The 22216-nt window shown below is 41.8% G+C and overlaps 1 protein-coding gene across 1 annotated transcript in view; it reads left to right on the forward strand.

Moving 5' to 3' along the window:
• Positions 1–660: 660 nt before the first annotated feature.
• The window catches only part of VWA8 (von Willebrand factor A domain containing 8), a 191819-nt gene continuing 170263 nt past the window's right edge, over positions 661–22216 (forward strand). Inside the window, exons 1-2 of the mRNA XM_021286771.2 lie at positions 661–897; positions 12982–13059. Of these exons, the coding sequence (XP_021142446.2) occupies positions 753–897; positions 12982–13059 (223 nt within the window). The 5' untranslated portion in view covers positions 661–752. The remainder of the gene's footprint in view (positions 898–12981; positions 13060–22216) is intronic.

Below are 22216 nucleotides of genomic sequence, written 5' to 3' on the forward strand. Positions count from 1 at the left end.
ACTTCAGTAACTAACATTTTATAAAAATGTCACATCTAAGCCACGCATGCGCAAAACTTCACTCCTGAATAACTTAGTTCAAATTCTTCTTAAGGTATAAAAGTAACGTAATCATGAACACAGGTGCAGGGTGGCACTGGGACAGAAGGTCCCGTGAATTCATGAGCATTTAAGAAGTCAGAGATAGAAAATGCCTACGGCACAAGGATTTTACCTCAGCCACCGCTGCCCACACCCGGCGTGCCAGGGTGTTTTAAACGCTTCCAGCTAGCGACTTCAGCCTCTTTCATACAAAAAAAAAAATCACCTCCAAACCAAACAAGCAAAAAACCCAAAACAACACGTCGTCCCCAGAGCTGACACCCCAATTCTTCTTACAGAACATCCCGGGGTATCAGCCCCCGAACAGCGGCCAGCGCTGAGGGGACAGTGAGGGGCCCGGGGCGCCTCCCGCTCCGGCCGCGCCTGCCCGGCCTGAAAGGGCCCAAGGCTCCCCATGCCATTGCTTCCCCCCTCCGGCCAGGTCCTCCCTACACCCTCCGGCACAGCTGGGGACGAAATGAGCCCTGCCCGCCGTCCCCAGGCACCCCGGCGGCACCGGCAGGCTCAGCCCGCTGCCGCGCCCGCCGGCCCGTCCCCGCCCCGGCCGCCGGTCGGCCCGGCGTTGGTTTCCGGTGGGACTTTGTGCCGCGGCGTTTCCCTTCCCCGCCTCGGCTCGGCTCAGCCCGGCCCGGCGGCCTCCCCGCAGCCCCATGCAGTCCCAGGTGCTGTGCCTGGGCGGCGGGCCCGGGGCTCCCGCTGCGCGCAGGGTCCGCCTGCTCCTGCGGCAGGTGCTGGGTGGCGGCGCGGCCGCGGCGCGGTGCGGCCGCCGGGAGGTCCGGGCGCTGCACAGCTCAGGTAACGACCCCCGGCCCCCGCGGGGTGGCCCGGCCCGGGATCCCTACAGCCCCCCACTGGCCTCCTTCGCCCAGGCCGATCCACGGGCCCTGACAGCGGGCACGTGTGGGCAGCCTCGCTCTGCCCTCAGCCGGGAGGCCCGGGCGAGGCCTGGGGGCAGGTTTGCACCTCACGGGCTGCTGGCTTGTCCCGGTGGCGCTGCCCTCCCTGTTTTATTTTTTAATGAGTATTGTGTGAGAGGAGAAGGCAGAGTTCAGTCACAGGCTGGCAGGGTCACTTAGTGCGGCTTTCCACGGCTTCCTCTCCAGAGCGTTTGACCCGCAGCGAAGCAAGGAGAGCCCCACAGCCTGTGCCTGTGCCATCCGCTCTTCTCCATCCGGCGCCTCGCCATGCTTTCTGGTTCTGCACTGCCTGGCTTCGTCCTTCCTCTGTTTGCAAAGCCACAGCCGTGTCAGGGGTCGCCAAGGCTGGTGTGTGTTTGGTGGTACCTGCAGTGCACAGTAATGAAACGGGATGTTGACCTTGAGCTTGCATGTGGTAGGAGGGATGAACTGAACTGTCCTGGAGTGTCCTGCGGTGACCCTAGAGAACAGATGAGAGGCCCGTGAGGAGCAAAAGTGGCGTTTGGAAATAGTGACATATGCCTGTGGTAGCTGGCGCTTTTCTGGATGAATGCCAAATGCAACAAAGCTACTAAATGCAGAGCGAGCGATGAGCAGCTGTAAATTAGGGAGGCAGAATGATAGCAAGTGATTCTGATGGTGGCGTACTCTCTAAGGCTCTTAATTGCTCCCCTTTAATACCGTTTATCTCAATTTTAATTTTATTATAGTTGTTTATTAGTTGACTGGTTAATTTCTTTGAATATGTTTGGTTTCTCAAAGCTTCCTCAAAAAGGAAGCCTTTGAGGATTTGATAACTATAGAATTCCCTCAAGAATTTTTGAACAGAAAATATTTTATTTGTGAAAAGTACTATAAAAAACTAGGATTATTGATCTTAAATAGGAATTAAGGGAACAAATTAACAAAGAAGCAGCTGAAGAGGGTAGCTCTGGACTTTTCAGCCCTTTGTTGGGATGAATAACCTTAAGAACAAGAAGAAATTCAGCAAAATGAAATGGTAGCAAATGCAGTATTACTAAAAATACTTCATAATTTCCATGTGCTGAGTGTAACTTAGCGATATTCATTAATATGGTCTATATGTATATGAACAATAGAAGTATTCCCAGTTACAATCAATGATGGTAATAGTTTTGGTAGAATGATTTAACTTTCAAAGCTCTAGACAATCTTGTAGTTTATTAAAGGCAGGCTAAGAGATAATATTAGGGATGTTGGCCCTCCCAGCACCTGAGACATCTCATTCTGTACAGTGATTCCTGTGCTCCTGTGTATTTGGCCCCTTGATATTAAGAATACTGTTTATTATTTGTTTGGGTTTTTAAACATTCATTTTATTTTAAACATGATTGCACATCGTTCTTGCTGGCCCTATTATTCCTTGGAGGTTACTGAAGTCACAAAGAGATGGTCTGAAATTTTGTGCATGTTATGTGTTTTTGCTATTTCTGTGCAGCTTCTGTAATTACAAGTCTTGTAAGCAATTTTGAGGTTGCGTGTCTCTTCCCTAGTGATAAAGAAAATATTTCTGAAAGGCCTGGGAGCTGTTAAAAGTCAAGCAAATAGCAAATTGTTGTCTACCCAGTAATTTGGATCTGACATCCCTGCCAGATCGGATTTACTCTCTGTGATGGTACCTTTTAAGTGTAAGGGAGAAATTGTTGTCAGTTTTTGTCTTGTTATATGTGAAGGAGTCATGCTCAGCTTTTTAGCTTAGGCTTTGTAATGCAAATATGACCTGCTGGTGCACTGGGGGCTGTGGAGGAACTGCCAGAGCTTTCTAGTGGTAAAGCTTAAGAGATATCTCAAAGGCAGAGGCACACGGTGACTAAAGGGTAATGGGAATAGCTAGGAAAGGTCTGGATTTGCACAAATCATTTATTGAGGGAAATGCCATTTGTAGTAATAAATGCAAGGATGACTATCAGATTCATTTTTTTAGTGCCGGTTTTATGTTTCCTTCCAAAAAACTAAAGAAAAAAAATTTTTGTAGACTGCAGAGTTATTTGTGATTAATTATTATTTTAAACACAGTGTGAGCTGAACAGAGTGAAGTTCTCTGTGACTTGGTTCACTGGCATTTAATTATTTGCATCTATCTCTATGTAATGTGAAATTTAAAAAAAAAATCTGACAGAATGCACAATATCAGAGATGCTTTAAGAGGTTGATGGGAACAAATGCTGATTTTAGTGAAAACTGAAGAGCTGAAAATCAAAAATCGTTGCCTGTCAGATAGTACAGGCAAGGTAATATTTCTCATGTGCTTTGCTGCTCAGTGTAGAGAAAACAACTTAGACTTTTTCACTTGTGTAGATCAAAATATGTACTAATTTCATTAGCTGTTTTCTGCAGCTCTGCCCATCCAGGTTTGTGTCTTATTTTCAGGGCCTATCACTGTCCAAAGACTAAAAACATGTTTGATAATGGATGTAAATGCTTTCCAGCACATTGCCTTTTCCAGCTTCACCCGTGTCATTATTTTGTTGAAGTTCACGTGTTGACAGCTGGAAGCGTGGTTCTGACAGTATTTTTTCACTGGCAAAACCTATTGAAGAGACTTCATTCTTTCATATTTCTCTTAACATTCCTGTTATTGTTCATTGCCTTCGCAGTTGTACTTACAGGGCTGCATTGTGGTGGCTGAAACGATTCCAGTGATTTGATTTATGGCAAGGCCTTACAAACAGTTGTTACGTCAGCACAGAGAAGGCAGCAAACGGAGACGGGAATTTTCAAAGCCAGTTGTCTGTGAAAGTTTGTGGAGTTGTGCTTGAGTTACTTCTAATTATTCTAATATTTAAGAGAAAAAAGGCTGGTGGCAAAAAGATAGTGTCTTTTATTAGACATGCTGATATAGCCAGAAAAAAAGGGATGAGCTGTCAGGCAGATGCGTTTCTGTATTCTCTTTGGTAGGGTTTCACTGTTGTTCCTGTGAGCGGGTGCCAGTAAATAGCTTCTGAGTTGTAAAGGTTAGTGGTTGTTCAAAATTTAAATTTTCCTGTTTAGCAACTGTTGCAGTCCTGCTACGTGTTGGTGTGCTCTGCATGTCCTGCCCATTTTAATATATAAGACTGAAGTTACCTGCTTGGCAAACTCAGGGAGTCGGGATAGTTGTGTAGGAGATGCCATAATGAAATTTAAAGCTGTTTTGTCTATTTTGGTATCTTTGCAATAAATGAGAAGGTGTTTTTTTAAAAAAAAAAAATTGTTGGTTTTCCATTGTAGTTGAAATACGTTATTGAAATTATACTAATACATTTGATACCTAAGCTCAGTTTGGAACAAACTGATAATTTGGCTTTTTTCTTTTTGCACTGAGCAAACTGTGCTTTATGAATCTTCATATAGGTTTAAAACAGTGTAAGCTAATTTTCCCAGAAGTAGCCTTGGCCACAGGAGATTTGAAAGGGAATGTTGGGGACGTGGTGGGCATCTGTTACTGTATGACTAAGAGGAGGTGGTGGGTATCACTTTCCAAAGACAGCTGGCAGAAACCTCCCCCTCGTGTGGCCTCGTGTTCATGGGGGATTTTAACCAGCCAGACATCTGCTAGGAGGGCAGTCTGGCATCATGCATGTGCTCTTGGTGGTTTCTAGGCTGTGTGGATAAGAATTTTGTAATGCAGGTGGCAAAGAGCTGGGTCAGGGTAACTTCACTTCATTTGCTGCTCACAGGTAGGGAAGAACTGTGGCTGTTTTGGTCATAGGTGGCAGCCTGGATCCCAATGACTATAACATGATTGAGCTGTGGATCTGGAGGAAGGCTGGGAAGGTGAGCAGCAGAAGTAGGATCCTGGGCTTAAGGACTGCAGGCTTTCACTTATTCAGGAGACTGGTAGGTAGAATTCCTTGGATAACAACCATGAAGAAGGGTGCCCAGGAGACCGTGTAGATTTTTAAAGACAACTTAATGACAGCTCAAGGAATGAACCATTCCACAGTGCAGGAAGATCTGGTATTTCAGCAGGAGGCCTGCTTGGCCAAGCAGGAAACTTCTCAGTCAACTACAATACAAAAAAAGGGGCATACAAAAGTGGACAAAAGGACAGACAACGGGAGTGTAAAAGTGCTACTTGGTATGTAGGAACAAAATCACTACCATCTGACAAACTGCAGATCTTTAGTCCAGAAGGGACTTGATAAACTTGAGAACTGGGCCAACAGAAACCTCAAAAAGTTTGAGAAATGTGAAGTTCTGCTACTGGACTTAAGTGTTTCTGTGTGTCACTACAGTCTGGAGAGGGACTGAGTAGCAGCTTTGTTGAAAAGGCTGTGAAGTTCCAGTAGTTGTCTGGTTGAATATGAGCCAAAACCTCATAGCAAATAAGGTGAACCACAGACTGAGCTACCTTAGGGGGGAGGTGAGCAATGGCAAAGGGATGATTCATCTCTAGAAAGCACTGGTGAGGCTCCACCTGGAATGCTGTGTCTGGTTTTGGGTTCCCTAGTTCTAGGAAGATATTGAGAAACTGATGGAGTCCACTTGAGGACTACCAAAATTGTTAGAGGCTTAGAACACCTGATGCTGAGGAGAAACTGAGGCATCTGGCCTTGTTAGTCTTTCAAGGAGAGGCCTAAAGTAGGAGAAATCTGTTGGCAACTTAGAATTATAATTGCAAAGATGAAGAAGTCTAACTTCACTTAATAGTGGCAAATAATGTATTATATCAAGAGAGAGTCATCACAAATTGGGGCTTGGGGGGCTCGTACTGGACAATAGGACAAACCTTTTTACTAAGAGAGTAGTGCAGCAGCAAAAGTTGGCTAGAAAGGCTGTGGAACATCCATCCTTGAAGGTTTTTGAGACTCAGTGAGCCAGAGCCACAGCTGACCAGATCTGGTCTTGGTGATATGCTGATGGTGAGCAGTAAGTTGGAGAAGATGCTTCCAAGTCCACTCCAACCAGTATTTCTAAGGAGTTTTGATAGCTGATGAAATGGGCGACTTAGTACTTCTTTGACATGTTAAGTGTATTCCTAAGAAGTATTCTGAAATGTATACATTAGGCCTATTTGAGGTCATCATGGTATTAAACATATTTAAATTGGACTTTTTACATCCTAACACTTTTGTAATTGAGCATTATCAGGCTCTGTACCCTTAGGGTATGCTGTTGGCCCTAATGAAAAAGAGAAATGATTGTAAGCTTCCTACATGATTGAATGTCAGAAAAGAATCCACAATTATGTTGTTGATCCTCAGCTAATGAAGAAAAATGGAGGAAAAGGATCACTTCCTACAGTAAAGACCAAGATTTTGTTTTAATGATGCTTTGGACTTTAAAGAGAATCATTAGCCTAAAGCAGATAATTGAAAAATCAAACATTAGCTTCAGAACTATAAATTAAAAACATAGAGGGTCTACCAGTAACATTGAGTAGAAATCTGGTAATACTCAACTTTTATATTTGAAGTCATTATTTTGGTTTCTTAGAGGGAAAAACTTTCTTTTGCTCAGAAAAAGAAGAGTGACTTTAATGAAGATTAATTTGCTTACAAACTCAGTGAGTGTGGGGAATGGGTTTCTGTCCCTCTTACTCATGGGTTTGGGGGGCTGCCAGTACTAATGTAAGATGCAGATAGGTTACAGTACTACCCGGTGACTGTGTGTAATGTTTGCAGCCATGAAGGTAGCCTTTTCTCTCCCCTCCTTCCCCTTCCCCTCCTTCCCCTTCCCCTCCTTCCCCTTCCCCTCCTTCCCCTTCCCCTCCTTCCCCTTCCCCTCCTTCCCCTTCCCCTCCTTCCCCTTCCCCTTTTACTCTGAGTAATGTACTCAGAAACGTTGAGGAAAAAGATAAAGAAAATCCTGAAAAGTGTCATTACGGTTTCTTCAAAATAAGTTGGCTCTTCAAGGATGAGGGCTGACACTCTTTCCCATGCCCTTATGGAAATGTACTGGATAAATATCAGTTGAAAGCATCTTTTTATTCTGTATTTTCCTTCACATAAGAATGAAATTAAGACCTGGAAATACACATTTGAATGTAATACAGATTTTTAACTTTCCTCTGACAAGTGCGATCTTATCACACAGAAATTAATGTTAGCAAAGCTTAGTACCTTCACAGTTTTGATATGCTCTTGCTGTAACTGGCTTTTGAGACCAGATGGATGGTCTGTGTACAAGTGAATGTGTAATATTCCAAGATGACTGTTGGAATGTGTTGATCTCACATAAATTCAGGACTAAAGAGGCCAAAAGACAATAATTTCAGCCACCTAAAAACTCAGCAATCCTGAAGCTTCATTGTAGTGTCTCACAGCCCCCCTGATAATATAAAGATTTACAGACAAAATCAGAACTGTTTCTGTTGTGCACTTGAAAAACTAAACACACATATAGATCTGTGCAGGATGTTTTTTTCTTGATTTAAAAATAACCTTTTCAAATTTGTTCATTTCCTACTTTTTTCTTAACATGTTATTTCACCAGAAAAATGGTGAGTAGAAGAAATAAAACTTTTTTCTCCTTCTTAAGTTCTTAAGCTGTAGTTGAGGTGCAATCTGTTTATCTTCTTATATGACCAGTGTTGCTGTGAATAATTTAAGCAGCAACAGCTTTTGCTTCTCAACATATAGGAAAAAATAGTAGGATTAGTCTCTTCCTGGGAGTGGGAGAGGAGAAGAGGGATAGTTGGTGTGATACCAGCTTTTAAATAGAAGACAGATCAAAGGTGCCAAGTGCACAATAAAGCTGCATCTTCAAGAAGCCTTCTTGCTGAGATCATAACAGAAAAGCATTTGTGGTGGGTCAGAACAAAGGTCCATTGAGTTGTACTGTTCAATATTGGAGAATGGTGAGTACGACGTACTCTGCCCTGGTGAGGCTACATCTGGAGTACTGTGTCCAGTTCTGGGCTCCCCAGTTTAAGAGGACAAGGAATTACTGGAGGGAGTCCAGTGGGGGGCTGTGAAGATGATCAGGCGCCTGGGGCATCTTTCTTATGAGGAGAGAGTGAGAAAGCTGGGTCTGTTCAGCCTGGAGAAGAGAAGGCTGAGGGGGGATCTCATCGATGCTTATAAATATCTCAAGGGTGGGTGTCAAGAAGATGGGACCAGACTCCTTTCAGTGGTGCCCAGTGATAGGATGAGGGTCAGCAGCCACAGACTGAAGCACAGGAGGTTCCATCTGAATATGAGGAGAAACTTCTTTCCTTTGAGGGTGCCAGAGCACTGGAACAGGCTGCCCAGAGAGGCTGTGGAGTCTCCTTCTCTGGAGGCATTCAGAACCTACTTGGATGTGGTCCTTTGCAGCCTATTCTAGGTGAACCTGCTTTAGCAGATGGGTTGGACTAGATTATCTCCAGAGGTCCCTTCCAACCCCAACCATTCTTTGATTCTGTTAGATGCTGGGGGGAGAATAAAAGCATAGGGTGTTCGTGCAGGGATGCTCTGCGAAAGTGCTCCTCCAGCCCCTGACTGCCACCTCTGCAGCTGAGGGGCTTGGAGCTGAAGGTGGTGGTGCCTTTCTATTCAGTTGCCCTCAGTGGACTGAATGGAAGAAATAGGCTTGCTCACTTGAAGAACCCTTGTCAGTAATAGTAACAAGCAGATGTAGGTATTAATATTGTGGTCCGTTTAAAATGTGCCTCTAAAGGAGAACGCGCACTAGGTTCAGAGTGTTGCAGTGACTGGCCAGCTGTACGTGCATGGGTGAAGTGCCATTTTGCCAGAGGTGCAATTCACACCTGTCTATTCCAGGTGCAGGAGAAAGAGCTCATTGCATGTATTCAGGCTGTTTTCATATCTTCCTTATTTCAGATAATCTCTTCAGGGTCTCATTATTGAGTCATGACCTTTATGTGCCCACCTAATTTCTACTCCATATTGCACGGGCTCTTAGATGACCTGCTTTGTCTCATTGTTGACCACCCCCTGAATGGGATGACCATGTTCCCTTATCCTTTGGATTCTGGTTTATTTGGCACTTGCCTTGTTTCAGCAGCCATAGGTCTTTGTGTAGATCAGGATTCTGCTTTTATCCCACTTTTTTTCCCCAAAGACTGTGATAACCAAGATTACTGATTTTTGTGTGGGAAATAAGCAGGCAGGGGCACAGCTTCACTGTTTGCCTGAGCGAGCCTGATATAGGCTACAAAGCCTCCATTGCAAAATCCCGTGTACATGTTTTGTCCATAATATTGTGGTAGTAGCTTGTGAGTTGGTTTGGCATATTTATGGGCTATTCCGTAATTTGCAGAGAAGACAAGTCCTTTGGGATACATGTTCTCAGATTATGAATCTTGCTGATTTAACACCACTGTTTCACCAGGCAGTCTGTTGTTAGTTCCTTGCCAGCTGGTGAAACGTTGGAAAAAGCTTGTCTGGGATGACATCTCTGTTCAAAGAGTTTGGAAATTCAGTGGAAAAGAGGTAACCAAACATGAGATTTTAAATAAGTATGGAAGAAACAAATTAGACAAGAAAATACAGCTCAGGTGGAAGTGTGTGATAAGATTAGTGGGCTAATTCCCCTTGTGCTCATTTAGCTAGAAAAATAGACTGTGCTGTCTTGGTTTATTGATGCTTGAAGTTCTGTTAAACAGTGCTAATATTTTTGCTTTGTGGACAGATGCAAGTTGGAAGCAACATTTGTCTCCAGGCAGCAACAAACCTGTTAAAAGCTGCATGTCCTGACTGTATGCTAGGGATTTTGTGTGCTCAGCTTTCTCCAGAACTTGTTCCCTTCCCAGCCCAATATTCATGAAAATTTATAGGGTCCATTTATGGCTGGAAGATTTGTGGAGTTTTCGGCCATGACTTGATCAAGGGTAGCATGTTATGGACTGACATAAATACCACCAGAAGAGATGCATTTTCTGTTTTTTACTTAGACAAAACTCAGTTGTGGTGTGCTTTTTTTTGGGGTGGGAGGAGGAGGGGAGTACAGGAAATCAACTAAGGCTTTTCAGTACTGTGCCAGTGAAATAGGTAATTAAAATTCTCTCCTTTAGATGATATCATCATTCCAATGTATTGAAAAAGTCTGACACCTCTTTGTTTCGGCATCTTGTCCCTTCTGTGTTTTGAGAGACTGTGTGTGCATGGAAGAGTATTTATGAAGCTGAGGTGATTTAAGGTAGGGGCTAATTAGTCATATACTCCTATCTTATTGCATGTTGGCTGGGGAATGGTGAGAAAATAAACTGGCACTAATTTCCTAAGGATATATCAGGCAACTTGCTCTTTTTAGAATGTTAAAATTCCTCCTAGCTGAGCTAATGAGAGACGTGTCAACTTTTGCAAGAAGCAGTGGGCTCATAGGATGTTTTCATCGCCTTGGAGGCATTTTGGTCAATCCTTTAGCTGTTCCCCAGTGGGAAAGAGTGATTTGAGCAGCAGCAGCAGAAGAGGAACAGGCAGTGATGCTTAGGCAGTAAAATAGTTTTTCTTGCTTTAACACTTAGAGAAATGGACAGAATCCTGGGGGAGCTGGAGCCTGGATTTTATTCCCTGCAGTGGCTGTGTCTGTTGTCTAGTGACTCTCTAATATAAGATATATAACAGTTCCCAGAATAGGGACCGGACCCCTAAGCCATTGCTGGAGTTTCTTTTGGAGTGAGTTTGAACGCTTCAGGCTGAAGAGGGCATGGCCCTTTTGGGTGCTTTTGAACTGCAAATTTAGCGAGTCCCAGGAAATGAGCTGAAACCCTGAATCATTAGCTGGGCCCCAGCTCTGTTAGTACCATTCTGCTGCTTGTCTGACACAGATCTGCCAAGGAAGGGTGCTGAGCTCTAGCAGGGAGGCTGGAAACTGCTTGGTGCTGATTGTCCTTAGGACCAGGAATGAACCCTTGGCCACCTTTTATTTAGCAGTAGTGCCATTGCCTAAGTCTCCCACTTTCTGACAAGCCGCTGAAGCACTGTATTGTCACATTAAATGTCGGAACAACCACCAGCTTACTGCTTTCTGTCAATATTTTAAGGGAAAAACGGGGAGTTGATTATTTGGACTTCAGGAACAATATAAAGAGGCACATGCAGGCATGTATGTCAGGCTGTGAATCCCATTCTCAGCGTCATTGTTAAGACCTTAAATGTGGGAGGAAATCAGCTCTAATCCTTTCTTGGATGCTTCCTGCTGCAGGTGATTCTCCTCTGGGTGATACAAATCTAGTTCTAAATATGTGACCTTTCCCATGGATTGTGTGAGTCACGTCAGAACCTGGGGATTCTTGCCTCTGTGGGATCTGCAGTAACATCTGGGTGTGCTGGAAGAGACCAGCATTTGAATGCAAAACCAGAGTCACTGCTGGCTGAAAGGAGAGCTGCCGTGTGTATGAGAGTTTTATTTGCCTGTGTTAATTTGGACAGGCTTCCTCTTCAGCACCTCCCTGTCTGGTTCCAGCATTGGCCTTCTGAACTCTTTGACTCTTTACGCATTGCTGGAGATAGGTGTTTGTAGGCTGGGTCCTCTTGCATGGAACAGGACAAGGTGCAGACCTATGAAAGGATTCTTCAGCCTGGAGGAGACTGAGGGGAAACCTTATGGTGGCTACAGCTTCCTCACAAGGGGAGGAGGAGGGACAGGCGCTGATCTTTTCTCGCTGGTGACCAGTGACAGAACCCGAGGGAATGGCAGGAAGATGTGCCAGGGGAGGTTCAGGTTGGACATCAGGAAAAAGTTCTTCCCCCAGAGGGTGCTGGACACTGGAACAGGCTCCCCAGGGAGGTGTCACAGCCCCAAGCCTGACAGTGTTCAAGAAGAGACTGGACAACACCCTCAGACACATGGTGTGAACTGTGGGGTTGTCCTGTGCAGGGACAGGAGTTGGACTCGATGATCCTTGTGGGTGCCTTCCAACTCAGGACGTTCTATGATTCTATGATTTTTAGAGTTGGATCTTGTTCGTGGACTATGTACTTTCTACATCTCGTTTCTGAGAAAAGCACAAGAAACTGTTCCAAAACTTGGCCTCAGTTCATGGAAAGGCAGTGTAATCAGAGTGCTGGGGCAGAACTGCACCCTGCGCAGCCGTCTCAGTCCAGTGATCCTTCGTCCTCACACACGCACTGCAGTGCCTGTTGGGCAGTGAAGGTGGTGATATCTTCAGCAACAGAAATGGAAAAAACATCATTTTACTATAGTCATCTTAGTTTCATGACCTTAATACTTGTGAGCTCATTTGCATGGCCCAGATGGGCTCTTCAAAAAAATAAACTTTGGGTTTATTGCTGATCTGCAGCTCATTTTCTTGGTTTCATGGGTTTTGAGTGTTGTGCTGTTTTTCTCTGTGAATGCTGCCGTCTTGGTGCTCGCCCATTTCCTGGCTGCAAACTAGATTTCACTTCTGATTTCCACGACAAAGTACACAGACCGTGCCCTGCAATTTAATTCAAGCCTGCTTTTACAGAAGGAGAGAGATAACACAGGCAGGTCGTAGTGGGAGACCATTAAATAAAATGGCAGGTGCTTTGGTTTTGGTGAAATCCAGAGCAAGAAGTGCTTGAGACCTCTCAAACCTTGGAAAGGTATCGGGTTTTGCAGCCCTACAGTCATGGAGTACAGGAAGGGCCCATTGAAATGAGCATGTAGTTTTGTACTTCCAAGAGATGCTGTTTCGGGCTGCTTGAAAACTTGGGAAAATCATCACCACGACGAGTGTTTCTAGCTGTTTCTGCAGACAAAGGGGCTAAGGATTTCATGCAAGAAATCAATGGTGGTAGCTGGAACATGGTTTTATGGCACGCTTGAATTCCATAGGTCCCCAACAAAGAAAGTTATGGTTATAAGAACAGCCACAAAAGGGAAAAGTTGAGGAATATTAATTAAATGTAGATTGTTTGGGTACCTGATCTATTGAAAAGCAGAAGAGACTAATTAGTAGACTAGTCTCAAATACATTAGGGGCTGCTTTGTGAACACAGTCAGCCTTAGCACATGATTTAAACTTTTATGTAAGGACATTATACACTTTAATATCTGGGAACTGAAAGACTCCTTTTCTCTTTTTTAGGTGATACTGTTACTATTGGAGATGTATCTTTTAAACTCAAAACGCCGAAGAACCCAGAACTTGTTCCACAGAACTACAGTAAGAATCTGCTTTCCTTTTAATGGATTTCAAGGCTTGATTCTAAAAATTTTACTCAGTCAAGTCACCTCACTGACTTCATTTAAACTGTCTAAGAACCATCATTTTGAAAAAACATGTGATTTGGCAAAGGCTGTCTTTGCTGAGTTCTTTACTGTATCTCTGATTCCACCCATTATACAGGAATCTCTTAACTGCTGCTCTGTATTATTACTTTTTGTAGCTTCTTAAATGATAGATTTTTGCCTTTCATAATTTATTTTGGATGCCTATTTTATCATTTTAATAATGAAGTAAGGACATTGGTTGTCTATGCCAATGACTAATGAGATCTGGTTCACGTAGTTACATTTCTTGTGGGCTGTTTTGCTTTCTGGTTTTCTGTGCTGTACCAAATGTGTTAATTTTATGAATGCTTCCTGCTTTCCACTCCTCCACACCGTGCCAGTCACTGTTACATGTTTTGGTCAGTCTGCACTTTTCAGCAAGGTAAATGTTAGATCTAAGTTGCTGTAACATCATTTATTTCAGTTCTTTGGACTGTGGAGATAAGAGAGTTGGTGGAGTTAAGGAATCAGAGATTTTTCTAGTTAACGATTGTAAGGAGGAAAAAGTGGTTGAAAACTAATCTGATAGCATAAAGGTTTTTAAACTTGGAAGTGTACAGGATGATTGGATCTTAGCTAAAATCTGGTACTACAGCCAGAAGTAATGTTTGTTAGCACATATTAGGTGTATTATTAGTTTTTTCTTCTTTTTTCTTTTTATATTTTTTAAATGATCATGACTGAAAGGAGCCCGTGTCAGGCTTGGCATACTGTTGTTGATCAGTATTTGTGTACTTACAGTAGGATTAAATTAATTAAAATTAAGGTAGAATACTAATGTATTTAGTAGCAGAAAATTGTTTCCAAATCCTTGAGTACAATTTTTTTTGTACATTTAAATTTAGAATTATTTTTATGCCTTAGTGCTTAAGTTCTAGGGTTATGTTACTGTGGAGAACAAAGTTATATTCCTTTAGTGAAACTGAGTAGATTGTATTGGCTTCATGTCAATTATCTCCTCTTTGTTACGCATTTAGGGAGTATCTGCATTACTTAAAACACTTTTTAATTGTTTTAGCAGCATTTTTTGTTTTGCTGTGTAAATGATTCTGTAGATACATGATGTTTTGGTGTAAAGTAGTTGAACATACTTGCATGTTTACACTGATCTCTAAACTGAAATATTACATATTTTGAAATTATATTATAGTAACTAATATTGAAATGGCCAAGGTGCTTACCTGATTTCTTTTGAACTAAGACTGGAAATAATTTGGTCATCCACTTAAGTGAGAAATATCCCAAAAAAGGTGTCAGACATTGTAATGTTTGCAGTGGATTAAGAACTAAAAGGAGGGAATTAAAGCGGTCACAGTTCATTTACTTGTACTGCATATGATATTGTTTTCTAGCTCATCTTTTTTGTAGAATAGCATGATTATTCTTATGTTATTCTGCCACATAAAAGCCACATTAAAGTATCTATAATTTACAGCAAATTTTAGGGACATTACAACTTATTCTAAACACAGCATAGTTACTCTAGGCTTAAAAATAGCCTTAAAGATCTGAAAAAAAAGTCATACAGTAAGGAATGTAAATATGTTAAATACCTACCAAATTTAACTTTGTCATTTTGTCATGTAATTTATACCAAAATATTTAATTTTTGTGTATCGTATTACACTGATTTTTAACTCCTTTATTGAGCCTTGTAACATTTTTCAGAAATAGATAAGTACTGTAGGTTACCTTGAGTTTTCATGTCTTTGCTTTTTAAGGTTTTACACTAGGTGCCTAGCAAGTTCTGTATGAAGTGCTCCATTTTGTGTGTTAATGTAAAATATTAATTTGTTTTACTATTGTTGGTAAATGTTTTTTTATTGCAAGATGATAATTAAAGGTGCATAAAATATAAATTGCTTTTATTTTTTTTATAAGTGACAATTAAAATGAGTCATACACAAGGGGATTTTTTTAATGGGATTTCTGTCTGGCACATTCTAGAATGAGGGCATTTATTTTTGCACTGCTTGTTCTTTTATCAGTAAAAACAAAACCTAAATTTTTAAAATATCACCATGCCTGAAAAGCACAGCTGCTTCTTTAATTGTACTTTGAAGAAACTTTGTGTGGCTTTCCGTAATAGTTTAGATCTAAAATTGAATTGTGAGAATGCACGTTGGTTTTGGTTTTTTTACACATTGACTTCATGTCAGTGCACTGCTTTCGTTAATGGTTTCTGGAAATTGTATGAAAATTACAATCTACCTGATATTTCACAGAATCACAGAATGGTTGGGGTTGGAAGGGACCTCTGGAGATCATCCAGTCCAACCCACCTGCTAAAGCAGATTCACCTAGAGTAGGCTGCAAAGGAACACGTCCAAGTGGGTTTTGAATGTCTCCAGAGAAGGAGACTCCACAGCCTCTCTGGGCAGCCTGTTCCAGTGCTCTGGCACCATCCAAGTAAAGATTTTTCTCCTCGTGTTCAGATGGAACCTCCTGTGCTTCAGTCTGTGGCTGCTGACCCTCATCCTATCACTGGGCACCACTGAAAGGAGTCTGGTCCCATCTTCTTGACACCCACCCTTGAGATATTTATAAACATTGATGAGATCCCCCCTCAGCTTTCTCTTCTCCAGGCTGAACAGACCCAGCTTTCTCACTCTCTCCTCTTAAGAAAGGTGCTTCAGGCCCCTGATCATCTTCGTAGCCCACCACTGGACTCCCTCCAGTAATTCCTTGTCCTTCTTAAACTGGGGAGCTCAGAACTCGACACAGTGCTGCAGATGTGACCTCACCAGGGCAGAGTAGAGGGGCAGGAGAACCTCCCTTGACCTGCTGGTCACACTCTTCTTAATGCACCTCAGGATACTATTGGCCTTCTTGGCCACAAGGGCACATTGTTGACTTATGGTCAACCTGTTGACCAGAACTCCCAAGTCCTTCTCTGCAAAGCTGCTTTCCAGCAGGTCCACCCCTAACCTGTACTGGTGCCTGGGGTTATTCCTCCCCAGGTACAGGAGTATTTACTGATCGTGACAAAACAATTCCTAACATAGCTCCTCCAGGACACTTTGTTTAATGAAGGCAAATCCTTATTATGGCAGGAAAAGGGTTGTTCTCATCCAACACCACATCAGCTCTGCTGCTCTGTGAAGGTGCAAGTGCACTTGGGAGTTTGGCTGTAGTCGTGTTACATGCAGCTACGTTGAATTGTGGAAGATTAATTTCCAACAGTGCGTGGTTTTGTGCCAGGTGTCCTGAGTCTGAGCACCCTCCCCAGTGTGTGATCAAACATAACACGCATGTATACAAAGAGTTAGGCGATAATTCCTGTTATTTTTGTCACTTGAGATGTATGGAAAACTAATTATTGTGAGAAATTTAAACAGAAATTTTGTGTGTGTAATAATGGACACAAAAAGGTAGCACTAAGTGGATTTCTGTGCTTGAAAGGGAATTATTTTAATGTTGAAGAAATTGAAGTTATTTCTCTGTAGTAGGCTCAGTGATGCCAGCAGTTCCTGTTATTTATTCTTCACCTGAAAGATCAGTATTGTCTTAACAGTGAAACATCCCAGTGTCCTTCTCCCAGAGCGGTGTCCTGGAGCAGGGATAAGCGTGTGTGTTCAGGTATTGCTCAGAGTAGGTTCAGATTTGCACTGGAATGTGTGTTCATTCTTCTTTCTGCTTACTTTAAATCTGAGTATCAGAGTGCAACACATTAGAGAGACAGGTTGTATTGCAGGATGACCAGAATTTTGCTCTAATGAAGATTTTTGTCATTGCATTACTTCTTTCCTAGCGTAAGGAAGTATGCCTGTTGTCAGAGATGGGGATTATTTCAGCAGTTGGAGTTTTCATGTAGGCTGGCAACTGATCTGCTGCTTGGCTGGCACCACCTAATCCAGAATCTGAAATCGTGGGTTTTTTTCTACACCATTATCCCTTTTTTTTCTACAGCAAGAGTAAGGCACAGATGGACATGGAAACCTTCAGTGAAGGTGGAGCTCAGGGAGTGTTCTACACCGTTCCTTGTGCCTCAGAGCAAGGTCTGCTCAGTCCGAACTGTTCCTGAGAGATGTTTGTTCTCCTTTCTTAAAATGTGCCAGCAGTGTAGGTTCTAGAACTTCTCTGCACACTTTGCTGTAGTAATTAACCATTCTTTTGTGAAAAAAGCTTTTCCTGATGCCTCATTTAGATCTTTTTGGACATTTCAGTTCCCTGGGTCTTGTTCTATCTAGCATAACCATGATGTACAGATTACTTTATTCTTCACTGTGATTCTGTCTGGCATATTGGAAAACAGTTGTTATGATTTTCAGTCGCTCCTTCTCTAGACTGAATTATTTAACTCTTCCATGTCTTCCAGACTTTTGGTAATTTTTCTTACACTTTTCTAGAATCTCTTGAACTTTTCAGGGCTGTACTGAGCTGTTGTGCTCAAAAGCAGACACAATATGTCCCTCCAGTTGGAGTCTGAGCTGCAGATAACTGCTCTGGCTGCGTATTTACCTATGAGTTTTACATCCAGCTCAGAATAGTTTTGTTTATTCCATGTTTATATAAAACTAAGAGAAATTTAGTCTTCTGAATCCCATTCCGTGTCCCTTCCAGAAAGCTATTTAGTTTTACATGATTACTTTATATTATGTTTTCATTTATACTCACATGGAGAAATATGATTTACCTGTGTACATCTTATACCTTCCTTTGAAGCAACTGACTCGGAGGAATAAATGATAAATGAGTTTTATGGTCTTATCCAAGGAGTAACTTCCCCCTTTCTAAGCCCCCGCGAACGCTCGCGGCTTGTTTCCTCACCATCACAAGAACAAAAATTTTTGGAATGAAGACCGTTTCCATGAAAAATTTATGAGGAAAAATAGTATTCCAGTGAAAACTGTCTGTGAAGCAACCGCACTATGAGACTTTGTAAACTCCTCGGGCTCTGGGCATCAGCATAAAATTGGAAGAGCAGCAGCGTTTTACGTGTGAAGTGCCAAACGAAAGCAGCTGACAGCAGGACACACGGGAACGCCTCCCTCCTCACCTTGGCCACGCTGCCTCCTTCACTGTATCACTCTCTTCCTTCATGGTCCCCCAGCCTCAACAAGCAGTGAAATAGTCTCAGTGAGCATTTTACCTTTTTGGAGTGTGTTTATGTTTTTAGGCAAAGGCCTCTCTCCCTGTTCCCTCCTTCCTCAAGTATATTTTACTGTGGCCACCCTCTGTGCGGGATGTACTGCAACCTGCCAGGAAAATCTAGAAGACCCCCTTGGTAACTGGATGGGGAGGAGATCTTTTTCCCCCTCATGAATTTTTGCCTCTCCCAATAAAGTAACCGTTCTCAGGCTCTGAATATGCACTTTAGCAAATGTTCAGGGTATGCTGAGGTCTTTTTTTATTCTGTTGAAAATTATATATATTGATGTCTTCTAAGTGCATGTTGATTATTAAGTGATTGACCAAACTAGAGTCATACAGGGACATAGGCTCTCATGTATTTTGTACCACATCTGGAATAGATATTCTCAGGAATAATTTCATGTAACTGTCTGCCTCTGAACAGTGGGAAGAGGTAGGTGTCTCCTTCATTTATGGTATTTCTTCTGTAGATGGGACACAAGGACTTGCCAGCAGATGCTGCCTGCTATCTCCAGTGCATCTTATGGCTTCAGTGAGTGTAGCGTGTGCCAAGGGTTCAAGTATGAGTGAACTGGAACATTTCCGAGGCCAGCATAGCCATTTCACTCTTGGTTTTATCAAAAGCTGATTTGTGGATCAAACAACAGCAGCTGCTGCATTTGCTTCAAAATCCGTCTACAACATTTTCTTCTTTTCTTATTTGGGGATTTCTCCACTCAGCTTCAGCTGTTCACTTCATGAATTGTTTGCGCAGATTCTGCTAGGTGTTGTCCTACTTATCACATATTACAAAGCAATATCATGCGATTTCTTTTGCTGGCCATCCTTGATACACAGGAATAGCAAATTGTAGCACCGACTACTCTCCTGCATGTGCCAGATGGCGTCTTTGAGAATACACTAGAGGCTTCCTACGCACCATCCTGCAGATTAAGAATATAGGGCCAGCTACTCAACTGGTGCAAATCAGCAGAGTGCCACTAAACAGATTGTACAAACCCAGTTTGCGTTAGATGCTATCTGACTCATGGGATAATTAATAAAAATTCCTGTAATATACATACTGATGCTTCTTTCAGCTAATATGCCCTGTCTTCTAAATGTCATAGAATATGATTATATGCTGCTTGTAGTGATGTTAATATACAGTACTTGAACAGAAATCTTTTTCAAGTTGTGTTAGAGAAAATGTAAAAGCTTTTCAATGTAGAGACCACAGTAAAAATAGTCTAAATATATAGAAATAGTATTAAAGATACGTGTATGTGCATCTCAAGTTCCTTTTGAAAAGCATACTGTGCTTTGGAAACAGTTTACGCAGCATAGATTGCATGTACAAAGAAAATCTTATATTTTTCTGATTTTAGAAGGACATAACTGGGAAACTGAAATAGGCTTAATATCTGGAGCGATGTACAGATATGACATGTGCCAGTATTCCCAAACACATGTTAGAATAGAAGGAACTGAAAAGTGGAAGCTGCTATCATGACAGTTCACCTTAGGGAATACTTGCTTTGAATTTTCCACGTTACTTGTAATGGGCTTCCTTGGAGTGAGTTTGCAGATGGTCAGTGTGCTGGCTGTGATTTTGTGTATTAATATTTTGGAGAAAATTTGGACTGTTTAAACACAATGACAAGAATATAAGTGCCTTATATATTCAGCTTTGCTGGGGGATCATGTTCCTAAAATTTTAGGGGTTTTTTTGGATGCTATACACTTATGTTCTCTTTTACATGACAGTTTGACTTGCAGATGCTGCTGAACACTCTTAAGTGTTGTTTCTATTTATAGTACTGCTTTTAAATCTGACCCAATTTTTTTCTTGAGGCCATCCTAAAAAGAAAAAAAGATGGCTACACGTATTTATGTGAATTAAACCAGAGGCATTTGTACAGTCATGCTGCCAAAGCTGTTTTTGCTGTGCTTCTGATGCATGACTTTTGATATGAATTTTGAGTGTTTTCAAGCTTATTTGTCCTCTTTAAGTAAAGTAACTTTTTTAAAATTATTTTTTTAAAATTTTATTTTTGAGAACAGCTATTGTAAAAATACAGTAGAGGCACATTGTCATATCCATACAACAGGTAGACTAATAATGAACAAGCTTCTCAGTGAGATCTCTGTCTTGCAATTTTAATGGTACCTTTAATATAATACTTTTTATTTCTGTGGTGCTTTTCAAATTACCATACCTGTCCAGTAGTGAAGTTTTGACAGAGCAGTTCTTCTGGTGTCATGTGTTGCCCTTTATTTCCCAAAGAACAGATATTGTAGGAGCTTTCTTAGTTTTCTTGAAAATCTCGTAGAAAAGAGCATGTTATTCTCTGTGAGGAATTTATTTATATTTGGCTTGTTGTGTGTGGTATGTGTTAGGTGTATAACTTTTGGAAAACAGTATTGCAGTGAAGAAGAAGAAAATATTCTTATATTCATATGATCTTACCATACCATATGTGAGAACTAATCCTGGGCATGTCAGTGGAAGTTACTTAAAAACAAACCAGACCAAGCTTGAAATGTTTATTTACAATTATTCTGCTAATCCTAACACAAAGATTTATTGCCTATGTGTGTATATTTTTCCTATTCATATTGTTTTTAAGGATATAGATTTCCCTGCAAGTGGAAGATATCAAGTGGTTTTCCTGAGTGCCACATCAAAACATTCAGTTAAAAATGTTTATAAAGTTTTCCTTAGCCACCTTTATGCTTGAAAAACCCTTCTTGTATCTCACACAGTCATTTGGTACTGTTTCTATGATCTTACAAAAAAGGATTTTAATTCTGGTGTACAAAGATTCGAGGGTGAACTGAAACCCCTGAGAGATGAGGGGCACTATTGCTGCGGTCCTGAACTCTCCCCCACACGTGCTGCATCGGGAAAGCTGATGTAAAACTTGAGGCTTGATTTTAAAATTTTGTCTTCTAATTGCAACCGGTAGCCACAATGAAAAAAGGTAAATAACCAAGCGTTCATTTGAAAATTTCATTGCCTTTGCTTCTTTCTTACTGCACTTCAGCATCCAAGACACCACCCTTGAGGCTCTGGCTTCAAACTCCATCATCAGTCTTGTCAGATTGTGCTGAAAGGAACCATATATGTCCATGCATATGTAAATCTCCCTCCTGGCTTGCTTGTGTTCTCCTTTTCCTCCTGCACTAGTGCTTTTTGCTTGGTTCTGAGAAAGGGCCAGGCTTTGCTGCAGAGTATGGGAAGGAATATTCTGGGGAGAGTGATGTGTGGCAGTGGGAATGGTGCCCCCATTCAGTGTGCTCTTTCTGCACAGTACTGCCAACATTTGTATATACATGGTAAAGGTTTTAGTTTAATTATATTATTAATTATAATATTATATATCACATATGTAATATTATAATATTAATTATATTTAAGAGTGGATGTCAAGAGGATGGGAACCGACTGCTTTTGGTGATGCCCAACAACAGGATGAGGGGCAACAGGCACAGACTGAAGGTTCCATCTGAATATGAGGAGAAACATCTTTACTTGGAGGGTGCCAGAGCACTGGCACAGGCTGCCCAGAGAGACTGTGGTGTCATCTCTGGAGACATGAAAAACCCACCTGGACACATTCCTGTGTGATCTGCTCTGGTGAACCTGCTTTAGCAGGTGGGTTGGACTGGATGATCTCCAGAGGTCCCTTCCAACCCCAACTGTTCTGTGATGCTGTGATAATCAGGCTATTGCTTTTAAAAATAATATGGGGGTTGTATTCTTAATAGAAATAAGTGGATCTGCTTTGAGTTTTATTATGATTTTGGAAGCTGTGTGATATTGGCGTAGTGATATTGCAAGGTTTTAATTTCTTTGACAATTTAATTATGTGTTTTATTTTGTCAAAATCTAAAGAGGAATGCAGCTGTCTTTTAAGTAAACAGCAAACCAAATATATCCCCAAACATTAATCTTATTCTGATGCAAGCACAGT

Source organism: Columba livia, chromosome 1 (assembly GCF_036013475.1).
Source record: "Columba livia isolate bColLiv1 breed racing homer chromosome 1, bColLiv1.pat.W.v2, whole genome shotgun sequence".
NCBI classification, from domain to species: domain Eukaryota; kingdom Metazoa; phylum Chordata; class Aves; order Columbiformes; family Columbidae; genus Columba; species Columba livia.